At 36.7% G+C, this 16,752-nt stretch overlaps 1 protein-coding gene across 1 annotated transcript in view; it reads left to right on the plus strand.

The window, feature by feature from the left end:
- The window catches only part of LOC110166351 (poly [ADP-ribose] polymerase tankyrase-1-like), a 113,992-nt gene that overhangs the window by 66,774 nt on the left and 30,466 nt on the right, over nucleotides 1-16,752 (plus strand). The window contains exons 7-14 of the mRNA XM_055153653.1: nucleotides 4,140-4,234; nucleotides 5,052-5,118; nucleotides 5,996-6,182; nucleotides 9,582-9,703; nucleotides 9,796-9,887; nucleotides 10,071-10,149; nucleotides 10,851-11,022; nucleotides 11,380-11,459. Of these exons, the coding sequence (XP_055009628.1) occupies nucleotides 4,140-4,234; nucleotides 5,052-5,118; nucleotides 5,996-6,182; nucleotides 9,582-9,703; nucleotides 9,796-9,887; nucleotides 10,071-10,149; nucleotides 10,851-11,022; nucleotides 11,380-11,459 (894 nt within the window). The remainder of the gene's footprint in view (nucleotides 1-4,139; nucleotides 4,235-5,051; nucleotides 5,119-5,995; nucleotides 6,183-9,581; nucleotides 9,704-9,795; nucleotides 9,888-10,070; nucleotides 10,150-10,850; nucleotides 11,023-11,379; nucleotides 11,460-16,752) is intronic.

The following is a 16,752-nucleotide window of genomic DNA, read 5'->3' on the forward strand; positions in this document are numbered from 1 at the left end:
TTGGCTAAGAACATCTCCTGGCTTTCCATCAAAGTGTTTAAACATGTTGTAAAAGCCCGATTAATGTTGAGCCAGGGATGGGCAGAGTAGACAGAAAAGTGTTGAGATTGTGGTTACTTAAAAATAAGAGTTAGGGTTAGGGTTAGTTAAAAAATTTCAAGACAACAGGAGTTTCTTTAATATTACTGCATATAATTTTATAGACCATTTTTACACAAAATGTGTTTGTGTGTTTTTCAGCATTGAGACTTGTTCAAAGTTTAGTCTCAAAACTCTTTGGTTTTAGTATTGATTATTATCTGTTTATCCTTTGTCCCTTAAAGGTGCTCTGTGTAACTTTTCTTGTGGAAGATATGCCATCTCCTCGTTTTTTTGCATGGAAGGTATGGCATTAAATCAATCTATTTTGCGCTGAACTACGGGTCCTCAAAAATACCTTGAAAAAACACACTCTGACTGTGAGCAGGGTTGCCTCTCCACTGACCTGTAATTTGGTCTATTTTGGTCTCCATGAAGATAGAAAGGCTTAATATCATACTCAGAAACATTCCAGGCAAAGCAATAATGCACCTTTAGAGGACAGCAATGCCAAGACACTTAAAGTTAAGGATAAACTAAAACAAGCTAAATATACTATTAAAGGCAGTTTGAGTTTTGGAGAGTGTGAATGAGTCTTTGTTGCACTTTAGAGATTGAAGGTTGGCGCACCAATGGGAAATACAACACAAATCATTACTCATTACTCATTACTCATTACTCAGGAAATAGAAAATAATAAATTGTAATCCAATTACTTATTCCATCTTCTGCTGCTTAATACAATAAAGTCCACAAACCTGGCTGCCTGCAATTAGGGTGTGGAATCACAGGGTCTCATGATTCGATACACTGCATGATACACTGCTTATGATACGATATTATGATGATTCATACAATAATTGGTATATTGCACATGATATATTGCTGTTTTTTACGAACCAAATACATTTTAGCTGAATTATTTCTTTATTTCTTATTATTTCAAAAACTATTCTAGGCAATATATTGATACAGCAGCCCACAATAACGATATTGTATCACAATATTTAGTATCACGGTATAAATTGATTTTGATATTTTTTCACACCCCTATCTGAAATATAACCCATCTTATCTGTATCATTGTGTTCTTCTGATTTTGACTAGATCAGAAATTTAACCACCAACTTGCGACTGATGATGCTTTCTATAGATCGAATATGATATGAGTGTGAGACCTCTTGACCTGGCATTCAAAATCAACAGTCATATGATTTAGAAATTCTTATAGTTAGACCTGTATTTTTCCATCACACTTTAACACACACAAAAATACAGAGCTATAAGAATTTCTAAAGCGTAACATGAAAACCTAATGTACCAAAACACACAGAAAAGCTAAGCGTTCCAATTGGGCTGCTTACCAAACTTTTATGCACAACAAGCACAGGATGCGTTGCAAAAACACTGCATGGGGAATGAGGCTGGTGACGAAGTGTGTACTATGGGCCGCTCCTCTCAAACGCTGCTGTCACATGCTGTAAATATACAAGTGTCCCATCTGTCCACACAGCTCTGCCTCAGCACCTCAGCTTGCTACAGAACGGTCTGCACTCAGCCACCATTATAGGAGATGTATACCGCCCACCACTCTCACACTGTCTCATCAGTGTTTGTAACGCATCAGAAGCTAGCCAGTAGTAAATAGGTGTTTGTGACCATATTTGGAGTGGTTGGTTGTTTAGGTGTTGTCAGATTTTTTGGGAAAACCGGATCACGGTTTTTGATCATACTCGATTTTTGATCACACTCAATTTTTGAATTTATTTTTTTCTTCTCTTTTCAAAAAACAAATCAAAATCAGTTGATTGATTTCATGAACATAAACAAGACACGCTCCAAACCATATGCATTTACTGCACAAGAACTGGTTGTGGAATTCCCAATTCATTCTCAACATTTGTATACTGAAAATAGCAGTTTTTACATCCTATATAATAATTTAACTACTACTACTTTAATGAAGTAGACTGAGCAAAGTCTAATCATAATCCATATCATAATCAAATTAGACACATTAACTGAACTAATAAATAAATACTGTTGGCATCCTAATTTTATTTTAGTCAAAGGCTGAATTTAATTGGCTCTAGCCTTAAGGTTGAACTCTAAATGCCATTATTTATTCTACCTTAATTATTCAAGTTGAAATGACAGCACACCATTGTTTTAGATGAGCTTGTTTATTTGCTTATAGTGCAGGAAAATTAGATTAGGAGTGGTCACTGGGAATATATCTTAAGATGAGAGGCGACATGCTCAATGGTGCAGAATTAGGGTTATTATTGTAAAAGTTTGGATGTTTCATATTTTTCGCTTCTTCAGTGAGCAAAAAGAAATTGTGCTATTGGCTTAAATGGCATCTTCCAAAATCCACTCTAATGCATCTGGGGGAAAAAAAAAATGAACAAGAGCATGAAATTATTACGCTGAATGTGAGGGTTGAAGTTTGCCATGTCTCAGTATGCCTCTTGCACATGTGTTGTGTTGATGCGTTGACTTTCTGATCTTATAAAATGCCATGTTGTCCAGGTTTAATTGCGTACATTCAAGCAGTAAAATGGTCTAGAGCAACCATATAGAATTTGAAGGTTACATGGGAAAATAAACACAGTACTGCTTGAAGTCATGGTTGGGGCATTCTTTCTATGCTCTATGCACAAAATCCATAAACCTTCTTGTGGCTGACATTTTTACTTTTACATTTACAAAATAGAGGAATGAAAAGGAAAAAAAGAGAAAAGTCCATGGCGCCACTGTAGCTGGTATTTTAATCTACAACATGTATTTGTATTTATATTTAGATACATCTATCTACTGAAAAAAAAGCATATTCACCACCATTGTCTTTTATTATTTTAAGAGAGATATGTTCCTGGGTATAACAGTTAAGCTGTTGCAAGGGCCTTGGTGTACTTTGACAAAGCTTTTATGAATAGACTGGGAATAGACTTGGCCATTGTTCCCTGTTCAGATTCTTCTGTACTGCTGAATTGATGGCTCCCGTATATGATTCATCATTGTCTGTTCACAATTTAGATAAAGTTGTTCTAAAAGGTTTTGCTTTGAAGTAGTTGCCTCTTGCCTTTATACAGTATGCTTTTACAGTTATTTCTTTGCCTTATTTTTACTGCTAATTTAGGAAGGGTCTGTTACATTGTCTTATCAGCACTTAGCATTCTTGTGCTCTCTTTTTGCCTGGAGCAGTAGCATCATCTTTAGCCTGACTTCAGGCAGAGTGTGAGGTAAACACTAAACCCCCTTGTCCTGGTTTACTGTTTTATTTGCTTGATAGTACCTACTGTCTAGGGACAACTAACTTACATACCGTTCAGTTTATGTCAGTTTTTTAATTATCATTCAGTTAACTTGATTCTCAGTATCCCTGGAACTGGAAAGTGTCGCTACTACATCAAAACCCACTGGCTATCCCACACATAGCTTAAACGAATCTGTGAGACATTCATTTCTCTCGTGTCACATCAAAGCTGGCAGAGTCTCTGTCCACACTGCATGTATTAAAGCAACTTCCTTTACCCCCAACACTCTTCACTCCTCATCTTCTACTATGACATGGAAATTTTGTATAATTTAGTATATCTGCTTGCTACATGTCATACCTTTAATCTTGGCCCTATTCACAATGTGATCTTTAATGCATCGAGCCGGTTTCCTCGGCTGGCTCTGAGGCAGATTTTTCATTACCTCTCCCTTTGCAAGAACTTGGGGCTGACTGCATAACATCATGTTCGCAGCAGCTCAACATTTCCTTGCACATTTTTGGTGTCATTGATAGCCCTTCTGAAAGACGGGAAAACTGCACACGGAGCCAAATCCATTCCATCTCAGTGCCATTTTAAAGCTTTTCATCAGGATTATAGCAAATATAGACAGGCTTTGTAACAGGAGACTTATTCAGTGGTGGGGAAATTCTCATTCTCTCCTCGCATCTTGCAAAGCACTTTTTCATGTGGTGCCACTGCAATTACTGTGATTGGCTGCATGTGTTTGTAGACACATTTTCACATTTTAAAGTTTGTTCCTTTCTTTTCTTGTTCTAGTCAACACCTCTCCACCTGGCTGCAGGATACAACCGAGTGCGGATAGTGCAGCTCCTGCTACAGCACGGAGCAGATGTTCACGCCAAGGACAAGGGGTTGGTACACATAAATATCACACTAGCAGTTATTAGCAGAGGCGCTCATCTTTGCAGAGCTTCAAATTGGTCTGTGAATAGGCTGGCGCTGCAGAGGTTAGAATCATTGAAAGAGTTTAGCTCTCTGCAGTGCTGTAAAAAGAAAGGCATAGGGGACGTAGAGTTAGACCTTCACTTAAGGTGCACTATGGACATTTTATGGTGGTGGTCTGCTGCCAGCTTCTTTCTATTGAAATGTTATTGCTTTGCCTGCAAAATTCCACACTAACCTTGAAAAACATGCATTCTTACTTTTGAGTGGGTTCACCTCTCCACACATCTGACTTGGTGACGCCACACGTTTGTCTGAATGGAGATCTATAAGTTAAATGTCACACTCTGAAATATTTGAGGCAAAACAATAACATGTCTATGGTGACAAGGCTTCTAGCCCTTTACTTATTATACACCTTTATCAGTTAATGGGTAAAATATAACTTATTTTACTATCAACAATTCCTGTATACATTTAGCCTGATAAAGTAGTCGGGTACTGCTAGATTTGACAAACATGTGCTTAAAGATCTGTAGCAATGGACCAAGTCAAAAATTGCATCCAATCCTCACATAAGACAAACATAACAATAAAAAAACAACAACCACAACTACTTAAGAAATATGTAGTGGTAACAAAGGGAATGCAAAATACTGTTAGGACATCTACAGATCAAAATCAAGTATGGCATTATCTATTCAGTGCCTCCTTCCAAACAAGAATATAATGGGTAATTGGTTGTTTGCACTGTATACTGATGGAATATATTGTACTTTGTTTCAGTGGACTGGTGCCTCTACACAATGCCTGTTCCTATGGGCACTATGAAGTCACGGAGCTGCTGCTTAAGGTAACTCTCCCTCTCTGTCTGTGGATGATTTAATGACGGGGAGCTGGCTTTCCATAATTTTACAATGTCATCTGAGTGGGCTGGCAATCTTAAGCTCCTTATCCCTCCTTGTGTGCGCACTCAGTACTGACCTAGTGGCATTGTCTCATTATTAATATGATTATACTTGTGCTCGAGTTCTAATACGTGGCTCTTGAATACTGATGAGAGCAGCAAGTCAGATCCCACGTGAATACAACTGAATTCAACTGAGGTTTTTTCCACGATTTTCTGAAGACATTTTTTAACTTTTTAAACACACTTGTCATAATTTGCCTACTTTTGACATAGTGGTTTGTCTCTCATCCAAGAATGCCATGGCTCTTATTATAGAACCTTGCATGGCCGTACTATGAGTTTGTATCTGAAAGGTACACAAAAGGTTAGTTGGCTAGCTTGGTACTCCTACTCAAGATATTGGTTCAAATATGAAGGAGGTTTCCCTTTTATCTCTGCTGTTGCTCATTGCTTCCAACAGGGGCCAACCAAATGTCCATACACTTGACATGTCCGTTAAGCTCAAGTAGATGTAAAGAGCTTTTTATGTGGCTGGTATGTTATCATTCAGAAAGTTTGTCAATGTGCATGAAAGCAAATTGAGTTTCCTGCTGTTTGATAACGGTGTTAATAATCATGAATAATTCTAAAATTTTTATGTTTTCACAGTGATTGTAGCGCAAAAATTTGACCTCTTTAACCATAACATAATTTTCTACCCAACAGCCATCATTATTATGTTATTATTTGAAGCGTACTTTTATCTTCCGGCTCCTAATTCTGTGTGAGGCAAATGTAATTCTCCGTATTTATCTAAAAAAAAAATCCCCTCTCTTTCCAGCATGGCGCCTGTGTAAATGCCATGGACCTGTGGCAGTTCACTCCTCTCCATGAAGCAGCCTCTAAAAACCGAGTGGAGGTGTGCTCTCTCCTGCTGAGCCATGGAGCTGACCCCACACTACTCAACTGTCACAGCAAGAGCTCTGTGGACATGGCCCCCACCCCCGAGCTCAAGGAGAGGCTTATGTGTACGTCTGCAGCCATGTTTTCTCAATGTGTGGATTTTCTAACAGTCAGTGGGTGTAAATCTTTCCAAGTAGGTTTTTTGTTTTTTCACTTCACAGGTATTGTCCAGTTTGTCAAACTGATGGATATAGCATTGACATTCATTACACTGAACGCAGTATAATTCAGAAGGGTTGCCAAACAAAAAAGCTGTACTTAAGCAAGATACTAATTTGTTTACTTAGAGATATGAAAAAAAATGTACTTACTGTAGATCAAGACTAAATCTGTTCAGTTATTACTAGTATTCTCAAAAAAATTTTCTGGGATATTTTCTGATAAAGCAAAGAGTTGCTACTTTGAGGTAGTAGTAGTAAAAATAGTAAAGATGAGGGGAAAAAAACAAATTGTGATAGTGTGTTCAAACCTTTGACTGATAGTGTATATCAGACCTAAAAAAAAATTTTCTTGAAAAGGTTGAAAATTATATTCTATTGTCGAAAAGCCTTTTTTATTATCATTGTTTGATTGAAATTGATTCCTTTGAAAATGTAATCATGGCAAAATTGGGCCAGACCTAGACCAATTCACAACAACTAGATTCAAATTGAAAAGATAAACAGAACTGCATATCTATACTGAGCTTTAATGAGCATTGTGTTGGAATCTAGCCAAAAACCTTATAGTTATTTGAGTTATTATACATTTATATGCATATTTCAAATGGACATAAATGGCACAGACTAGCTCTTTGATATAGCATCTATTCCTGCTTGAATAGTAGTTTTTGCTATGATTTGTGCTTAAAAGCAGACAACAAACTGTATTTAATTTCACCCTTAGAAACCATGCCGACATAAATAGTGGCACAACTATTTGCTCTCACAGCTTGTATGTGTTCTCTGAGAATTTTCTTTGCAAACATTGGCCTGTGCACTACAAGCCACACTCCAGCTCTTTTACCTTATTTATAGTGTTTCATTCAAAGAAACTCAAGTTAAGGGCCCAAGAGTAGTTTTTGCCGAATACACTCACCTTCTAGTATTTCTCCTCACGAAAATGTCTTGAGAATTTAAGCTTTCTCTCTCAGATTGAAAGTGCATAAGTGGTGAAAGGCTCCTATCTTTCATGTTGACTTAAATGAATATGAGCCAAAGTAGTTTGTTGTTTGTAATTTTCAATCCCCAGGGATAATTACTTGTTTCCGCTTGAGCTCTCAGACTTGCATCATATGTTATTAGCTCGCAATGAAAAGATGGAAAAAATCTTTGAAGTCATCGAGCTGATAAAATGATGTTCAGCAGGATGTAAATTATATAGTTATGGTTAGAGCATTGAGATCTTGACTTTTTTTTTTAGATAGTTTTATGAAAATCAAGTTGCAACAGTTGTTTAAAGCCACAGTTTGCAACATCTTTGCCAAAAATGACACTAAAATAAGAGCATTTGCGTTTGTTTTTGCACTTACATTCTTGCATTTTTGGTGAGAGCGGGCTTGCACCTCCACAAACCTGACTCTTATCTGGTCTGAAGGAGGGTGTCTTGCTGCTTGTTTCCGTGGAAATGTTGTTCCTTTAGCTATAATATTACATATTATGGCACAAAACATACTATCTATCTTCGTGGTGAATGTTTCAAAGTGTGGTTTTAACTTTCTATTTCATTCTGTACCTTAATGTCCAAGTAATGGTAAAGGAAAAAAATGCAGCTAATCCAGAGGTGGGTAGTGCTCAGTTATATTTACTTGAGTAACCTTTTGATAAATTGTACTTGTATACTGTACACTATGGTAATTAGTAACATGCTTTTACTATTAGTTGCGTAGTAGTTTCCCCAAGTACTTTTTTAGTTTACAATTTTTGGCTACTCTACCCACCTCTGTACATATCTAATTTTCCTATAAAACACTGAATCTTATGTAAGCCCATAGATGCAGCTAAGACAACTCTTCACCACAGACCATAAACCAGTTATTGAGATTGATACAAGTAATGTATGGTTGCTTCCGTTTACTTAAGAAACTATTAAAGCAATGTATTTAGTGACTGTGAATAACCATCCAGATTTACTTTTTAAATTATTGATATGTATAGTTCAATAAGCAATTATGAGTAAGAAAATGGGAGCAACATAATTAAATGCATTCATACGTACAATTATAACAGCGCCAAGTATGGATTATTGTATTGCTGTAATTGTTCCAAATGCAATGTTTGTTTGCTCTAAATCTTATGCAGCACTGGGCAGATAAGCTGTCTGTAGCAGATTGTGTTAGTGTTGGAGCTTAGAGTAATGCAGCTAATAACACGGAGATATGAGTAACCAAATATGCATTGACAAAACTCTGTACATTTTTCAATTCACATTGTCCGTGTACACTACTTGATTCTATAGTACTAATACTGTAGATATAAATAGACTCTCAGTTTTGAGACAAAGGTATTTATTGTACATATTCACAGTCAACTGATATATAAAGCAAAACATTTCATATATAACATTCTGTACCACTTTACAATAACTACACTTCTTAGTCTTAACAAAGCATGAACAAATCCTTAGCAATGCTTGTAAAGGCAAAATTAACACCCCTAACTCCTAACCCTTTAATGAAATAAAATGAATTGAGCCTGAATCATTCCCATTTGTTCATTGAATTCATGAATTAAGATTTTGGTCATGCTTTATTAAGATCAATTAAGGTGTAGTTATTATGAAGTGGTACCAAAAAAAAAAATCTAATAATGACATGTTATGACTTATAATTTGTAATAGCATAGCCTTAATGAGTCACTATGACATATCCACAGGTGGGTAAAACTTTGTTACATTTACTTGATTAACCTTTTGACAAAATTTTACTTCTCAGAGCAGTATTTGGACAGCATACTTTTTCTCCTACTTGAGTAATATATCTTACACTGTATTAGTATTGTTTTGGTTACTCTTCTGTTTGAGAGTCTCCAAGTAACAAAAGCTTTATTTTGACAATGTTAAATGATTGGAACATTTGTGTTTCGTGCACTGCTCCTTTGGATAAGACATTACTCTTCTAATTTTTGTGTCAGTCTTTTGAAGTTATTCTTACAGTTACTCTAACTTTAGTAGTAGTTTCACCAAGCCCTTATTTAGTCTTACCTGAGTAAGTTCTTGGACCACTACTTTGTACTTTCACTTGAGCAATATAATTTTGAAGTAACGTTACTCTTACTTGGGTACAATTTTGGCTACTCCACAATATATATCATTTTTTCATAAAACAATGAAGCTTTGTTAAAAAACAATTCTCTATTAGTGTGCCTTTAATTGCTATCTCTAATTGGAAATATGCAGTGTCCATCCTGTATCCTTCTTTCACTTTTTCCTTTGCCACTTTCCCTCCAGCCAGTCCAAATCCTGACATTTTGTGTGTATATTTTCAGACGAATTCAAGGGCCACTCGCTGCTCCAAGCCGCTAGGGAGGCTGACATGGCCAAGGCTAAGAAGACGCTAGCCCTGGAGATCATCAACTTCAAACATCCACACACACACGAGACAGCCCTGGTAAGTAGCACAGGGTGAACCCAAGTTTTTTTTCTCAACTTTTGGGTGCAGAGAGCAGAGCGGTAATGATGGTTCTGTATGCTATGTGCTAGCACTGTGCTGTGGCATCACCTCACCCCAAGAGGAAGCAAGTGACAGAGCTGCTGCTAAGGAAGGGCGCCAACGTCAACGAGAAGAATAAGGAGTGAGTGTGCTTTTATCCAGAAATGATTGTGTAGCATCTGAACTGAAAAGGACTCAAACTTTTAATGCGTTGTAAAAGTTTTCACAGATGCATACATTTTACTAAGATATTGAAGATGTCAAGGCAAATGCAAAGACTTAAGAAATCATAATCTTGCCTCTGTCTGTCTTTTCCTCTTTGTAGCTTCATGACACCTCTGCATGTGGCAGCGGAGCGGGCTCACAATGACATCATGGAGGTGCTGCAGAAACATGGGGCCAAGGTAAGATGTTGTAACTGTGAAATGTCTTGCCCAAGGACACAAGTTCAACACGCAATCATCAGATGCAGAAAGATGGTGACTTTGCTTTATGTACCACAAAAACAAAGACCTATTTGCATCTGCACTTTTTAATGAGAGTACTTTTTAATGAATGGAATAAATGTGGTAATCAAAGCTAATATATCATTTTCTTTGACAAGCGCTTAGCAAAAAGAGCAGACATTAATGATAACAGCTTGAGCTTGTGAATTTGCAGTCTACTGAATAAATGTGTAGTTGTAAACAGATTAATCGTCAACAAAATATAAAATTGTAATTTTTTTCCATGCCATGCCCCCCAGACAAGAAACATTCACATTTAAATCAGACAACAGTTTTCCAAAAAAAAGTGCATGGTGTTAAAGTTGTTTGTCATGTTTACATTTTGTGTTTTGGTTCTCAAGCCAATTATCCAGTTAGAAAGCAGAATCAGGTTCCAGTTTTGCTTTCTCAGATTTTGCACTAGCATCATAATGATTTGAATGCATATTACAGCTTTAATCAAGATGGAGCATTTTGAAACTTACATAATAGTTCCTTTCACCAAACTACTTGAAAAACATATGGACATTTTTAATTACAGTATCCTAAATTGGTAAGACAATAGTACTTCTAATTAAATTACAGTGAAATGTAATGAGAACAATATGGTCCATTTGCAGGTAAATGCCCTGGACACACTGGGTCAGACGGCTCTCCACCGTGCGGCTCTGGCTGGACACCTTCAGACCTGTCGGCTGTTGCTAGGATACGGAGCCGATGCCTCGCTGGTGTCGCTGCAGGGCTTCACCGCTGCTCAGATGGGAAATGAAGCCGTTCAGCAAATACTCAATGGTAAGCCCCCCTCTGTGTGTTACCAGGCAGCCGCGCGCTACTCTCCGGCCAACTCCAATTGTCTCCAAAGGTCATTATTGATGTCTTTCACCATGGAGACAAACAGACGGTATAGTTTTTGTGTATCAGTTAGCCGTACAGAACAGCTACTTTTATCACACGTTCAATTATTCATGCCTGTTTGACGGATGAAATGCATACAGTGCTCTGACAGGAAATGAATATACAAGTATGTACAGCAGGTTTGTGAGCGATCTGTAAAGGTTATACTGTCCTTCTTATGCAATCTCTTATGTGTTACTGGATGATGACATGAAAGACTTAAGCGCTTTAAAACTCTGCTGTGTCTTTGTTCAGAAAACGTGCCGGTGAGAAACTCTGATGTGGACTACAGACTACTGGAGGCTGCTAAAGCTGGAGACCTGGACACTGTCAAGGTGAGAGTAAAGTTTTATGTTCATTAAAGTGGGACTAAACATTCAAACTCAACCCCCAAATTTAACAACATTGCAAGTAGTGCTGCGTAACTGGGCAATGCCTAGAGGACCAAAGGGGAGAGTGAAGGAGGAGGGAGCGGGAGATCTGAAGGTGTGATTGACTTTAAAGTTTTTGGACAGTTTTAGACTATAAATCTGCAAATTAATTTCATATACACTAAAAAGTACGAAAAAATGACTAAGAACAGTATAGGAATGAACAAAAACACAATTATCCAGTTTGGGCTTTAGTTCCACTGTATACATAGTACTGTTTGATCTAATGGTTTTCCAATTATTACAATTTTACATTTAGCTTATGCTTGTCCAGGTATAACTTGAGGTGGATACATTAGTAATTAATCTACTCTTACTAGCTTTATATTTCTTCTAAGATGCAACTCTATCGGCTTCTTCTGAGAGTTCACACTTCACTGTGATTCACTGTGCTAACTCAAAATTTCAGTCACTGGTTTTATTAAAAAGAAATATTTGAGGCTTATCACGCATGGCACCTAACTTTTTTAAATTTAAGAAAAAAGTGTGGCTTTTCACGGTTTCCAACTATGAATAATCCCTTAATACTGTAAAAATGCACTTTACTTTGGAAAATACAATGTCATTTTCCATACAAAATAATTGTATTTCTGTAGTGTTCTAGGTTTTTTGCCAATGTCCAACTTAGTCCTGTATATGTGATTTTCTTTCAGTCTGTTCAAATGAGTTTCTAGTTTCAATACTAGTTGTTGTGTCAATCAATATTTTCAACTATTATTTTGAATTTGACAATCCTAGTATGATGCGTGGGGAGTGTACTTAGTGCCTTATAGAGTTCAAACATGTATACCACCAGCCCAGCCCACACGGTTTCTTTATTTTGATCTAAAACGCAGCAAAATGTCTTGACCTTTGCGGCTAGGCTCCTGCTCTAATACACACCTTGCTTGCGTTATTGTAGCTAAATGTCATGTTTCCTTTACCCACTATATCCGCCTGGTGTCTTCTGTTGTCGTTGTTTATTGATTTTTGTTGGAACTCATTCTCATCAAAGGCCGCACACCCACCACCTCATTCCTGTTTGTAAGATCCTTATAATAGAGAAAGAAAACCAGCAGAATTTTTTTTTTTTTTTTCTGATAGCCCACTCACTCTAGTAAGTAGTAGGCGCTGCTTACACTACTATTATACAGTCCTGAACCACGTACTACTGCTGTCATGACTTTCAATTTAAACATTTAAAATATTCCGATATATCATTTGGCTCAAGCACAGGCCGTTTTTTTGTTTGTTTGTTTGTTTTGGTCAACTTGCTGCATAAAGATTACACACAAAGGTATTTTAACACTTTAATGTAATGAGATAGCTGCACAAAATGTGAACACATAATTCTCTTAAAGGTTTTTGGTAAAAAAAAAAAAAAAAAGATTGTGGATGAGTTTGTAGTAAATTTAAATGACCTAATTTGGGGAAAAATGTTCAAAACCAGCCGCAGAAATATTAGCAGATCTTAGCGGCCATCTCTTTCTTTGGATTCTAAACAATCAGCATCAGCCATGAAAGTCCCCATATTGGTCAATCTCAAATTATGATGATAAGGAATAGACTAGATACTCAATACTGATTCTGATACCATAAGTCCAATTTAAAGCACCCTTTCTTTAGACAATAGAATGTGATTTTCAACATACCAACGTACCGTTTCATGGTACTTTCATATTACTGTGCAGTCTTATATATGTGTAATTCTTTATGAATCCAGGAAGGTTCCATAGTGGTCCATGGGTGTATACTAGGGATGTAACGAAATCCAAATCTCACGGTACGATATTTTCACAATATACATCTCACGGTACAATATTTATTGTGATATTTTGTGGAGGATAACAAAATTGTGAATATGCTTCTTTTTCCCCTTAAAATGCCTTGACAAGACTTAATTCAAAGAACTAAGATTTAGAAGTGCTTAGAACTGCTGTTTCTTCACATGGTTTGCACCGAAATGGAGCAAAGGGTCATGGTCTATGTAGTTCCCTCTGTTTTTTAGCTATTGCTGCACCATAACAATGAATTTAAGCAAAGGAACTTGTGATTCGATATATTGTGATGGCCCACGGTATTTTTGAGAGGCTTTTGATGACATGATATCATGATATTTTGGATATTGTTACACCCCTAGTGTATATTACTCTGTTCTATGTGGTCTTATACTTGTTCTGATACAGCTCAAGATCATTTTAAGCTATTCAGGAAATTATCATTTCTGTTCTATGAATGTGACTTTCTTTATATCAGTACTTGCTAAAATGAGTATCTAGTTTCGATTCTAGTTCTAGTATCGATTAGTATCTGATTTTTTGATACATTTGACAATCCTACCACCTAATGGATGTCACGGCCAGAAAGACAAGGTTGACTTTAATGATGGAATAGCGCTGATCACTATAGACGGACTGTAATGGGCTTATCCACGGGGAGCTTTTCCAGATTAGGATTCTGTCAGAGAGGGATGCTTATGGGAATGTATTTGAACATGAGATGAGTTCTGGTAAGGCCTGCTCCTGTCTTTCACATTCTGTTTTTAACTTGTCACTCGTACAAAGGCGGGGGTTAACTGTCTGACTGAGCACTGATTGACGTGGAGAGAGAGATAGTAAGAGCTTTGGGTCTTCATCTAGAGATTTCTGGCATGTGATCAGTTGTGTGGCAAGGAGAGCTGTTGGAGTGTGAAATGTGGGCAGTATTTTAAAGCATTTAAGGGTACAGTGTTAAATTGCATATTTAGTGTTCTGGTAAAGGTCTTATATTATACAAAATTGACTTTCGTGAGCTTTTAGCCACATTGTGGGTGGCAGTAGCTCAGTTGGTAGAGCATTCGCCCACTGATCTGAAGGTTGGTGGTTCGAATCCAGCTCTCGACATAAACGTCACAGGTTGAGCGGTCAGATCCACTGACCCACAGGTTGGCTGGTGTGATTCCAGCTCCCACAGATGAATGCTGCTGTTGTGTCTCCACCTTGCCCACAGTGTCTGTGTACACTGGTGTATGAATGTGTGTGTGAATGGGTGAGTGGTTCCTTGTTGTAAAGCGCTTTGAGTGCCTTGAAGGTGGAAAAGCGCTATAGAAAAATATGACCATTTACCATTTACCATTGTTACCTCAACACAAACATACCTGGTGTTGCGTCTTGTTTCAATCTTACATGTTTGAGTAATCCTTTATTATTAGTCTGTCTACATCTCCAAAGCTTAAAATGCTCTGTTCCATTTTGTGATATCATTAAGTGGTAATTTTCAAGTTAACAACTACTTTTTACCTTTTGTTCTGTAGAGACTTTCAGTCATTTCAGGACATTTCCATATGATTCTAGTGAACGTATATGGAGTTTAAAAACACTGTTTTGTACTTCCTGTATTATCCCATGACATCACAAGGTGGAACACAGTGTTTTCTGTTTGAGAGAAGAACAGAGCCTAAATATGCAGGGATTATGTGTTAAGCATGTGTGAATCAATCAAAACACAACTCCAGGAATGTTTGTGATAAGAAAACAACATTATAACATAGATCAGAAAATAGTGTAATATGGGCTCTTTAAATTTAGTCTTATTGTGATCAATTAACCCATTTATCTATGAAGACAGACGTAGTATAAAAGGTCAAATTGAGTAAATATAGTGTTTTATTGCTTTTCGGAAGCTTGTTTACTTAGGAACAGAATTGTGGGTCTGACTATTTGTTGTAGGGATGGCAATATGGTGATATAAATCTCATTTTTGTGTCAATCTGCTATTTTGCTTATTTACTTCTTAAAGGCAATAGGGGAAAAAATACAACACATTCATGAACTGTGATGAAATCAAAATTGTGATCTGGCTCCATGAAAATAGAGTAATATCTTTTTGTTATGTATGTCCCTCTCTCTGCCTTTTAGCAATTTTTCTGGGTGCATGGACAAAAAAGGGTCATAAGAAGGTTGAAGTTAATTTCAATAAATTACAAGTTACAACAGAACTTAAAAATCACTTCATGGTTATACTTTTGCCGAATGGTTGATTACATTAAAGAGGTGTTATTATGCAAAATTTACTTTTTGGAACTATTCTACCATCTTTTCTACATGTTATAACATTATTTCCTCATCAAAAACATGCCTGAAGAGTTTTTTTATGTTGTCCATGCATATTTGAGTAATTTAGCGATCCTTCCTTACGGTTAGCTGTAAGCTTCTGTCCAATACTCAGAACACAAGCCTATTTCATGCTCCCACACAACAATTCTCCATGAATATGCGAAAGCATGATACAAAACAGAACACAACAGTTTCACAAACCTGATATGATGTGCAGTAGTTTCATTAGCAGGATGCACACTGATTGTATTGTGGTAGTGCTGTGAAGGGGAATGGGCTTGGTGCGGAGAGCAAAGGAAGGGGAGCCTGGAAAACAAAAGTATAAAACATGTTAATATGTTGTTTTTGTTGATTATAACATTTTCAAAACTATAAAATGTAACATTGTGATGTAAATCTGTTATGTGTTAGCAATTATACCCAATAGAAGTAAAATACCCTCTCTTTAATGTTCAATTTCATATTCAGTCTTGAGCATGCACCAACTTTAGCCTACTGGAAGCAAAGGTATTACTGGTTTCATACATGGCTATGACTATCTGAAGCATTAAATTGTTGGTCACTTTCAGTTATGTTAAGTTCTCTCCAGCACCATAAGGCTTTGCTTAATGGATCGTACAAACCAATAACTAATTTGTGTGAAACATCTGTTATTTTAATGAATAACTGCAGCCTCAGTGATGGACACGGCATGTGGTGGTTGTCAAAATATGTGTTTTTGGGAGATTTACTTACTTTATAATTCATCAATTTAGCCAGAGATAGCAGATAGTTGGAACTTGGTAGTTTCTAATTTTTTATTTAAATTGTTAACAAGCATATATCCCAGGGTTTCAGAATGATGAAAAAGTTGGACTGTTTCCATTTCCTAATTAACAATTTAAAACATAATATTATATCTCCTCAAAATGTTCCATATGACAGGAATCTGAACCTTATGTATGTGTACAGACATAAGTATTTGGGCCTATTTAGCATGTCTTTTGCTTTAATTTATTTCTTGTCTTGTTGTAATCCCAATTTTGGTTTTCAGTTCAGATAAACTTTGTATGCATTGACAACACGCTATGTTGTTGTACAGCTATTACAAACCAGAATGTTTTTAATAATATTTAGCCACAAAC

The sequence above is a fragment of the Boleophthalmus pectinirostris genome, unplaced genomic scaffold (assembly GCF_026225935.1).
Source record: "Boleophthalmus pectinirostris isolate CB_2022bp ecotype Guang Dong unplaced genomic scaffold, ASM2622593v1 HiC_scaffold_18, whole genome shotgun sequence".
NCBI lineage: Eukaryota > Metazoa > Chordata > Actinopteri > Gobiiformes > Gobiidae > Boleophthalmus > Boleophthalmus pectinirostris.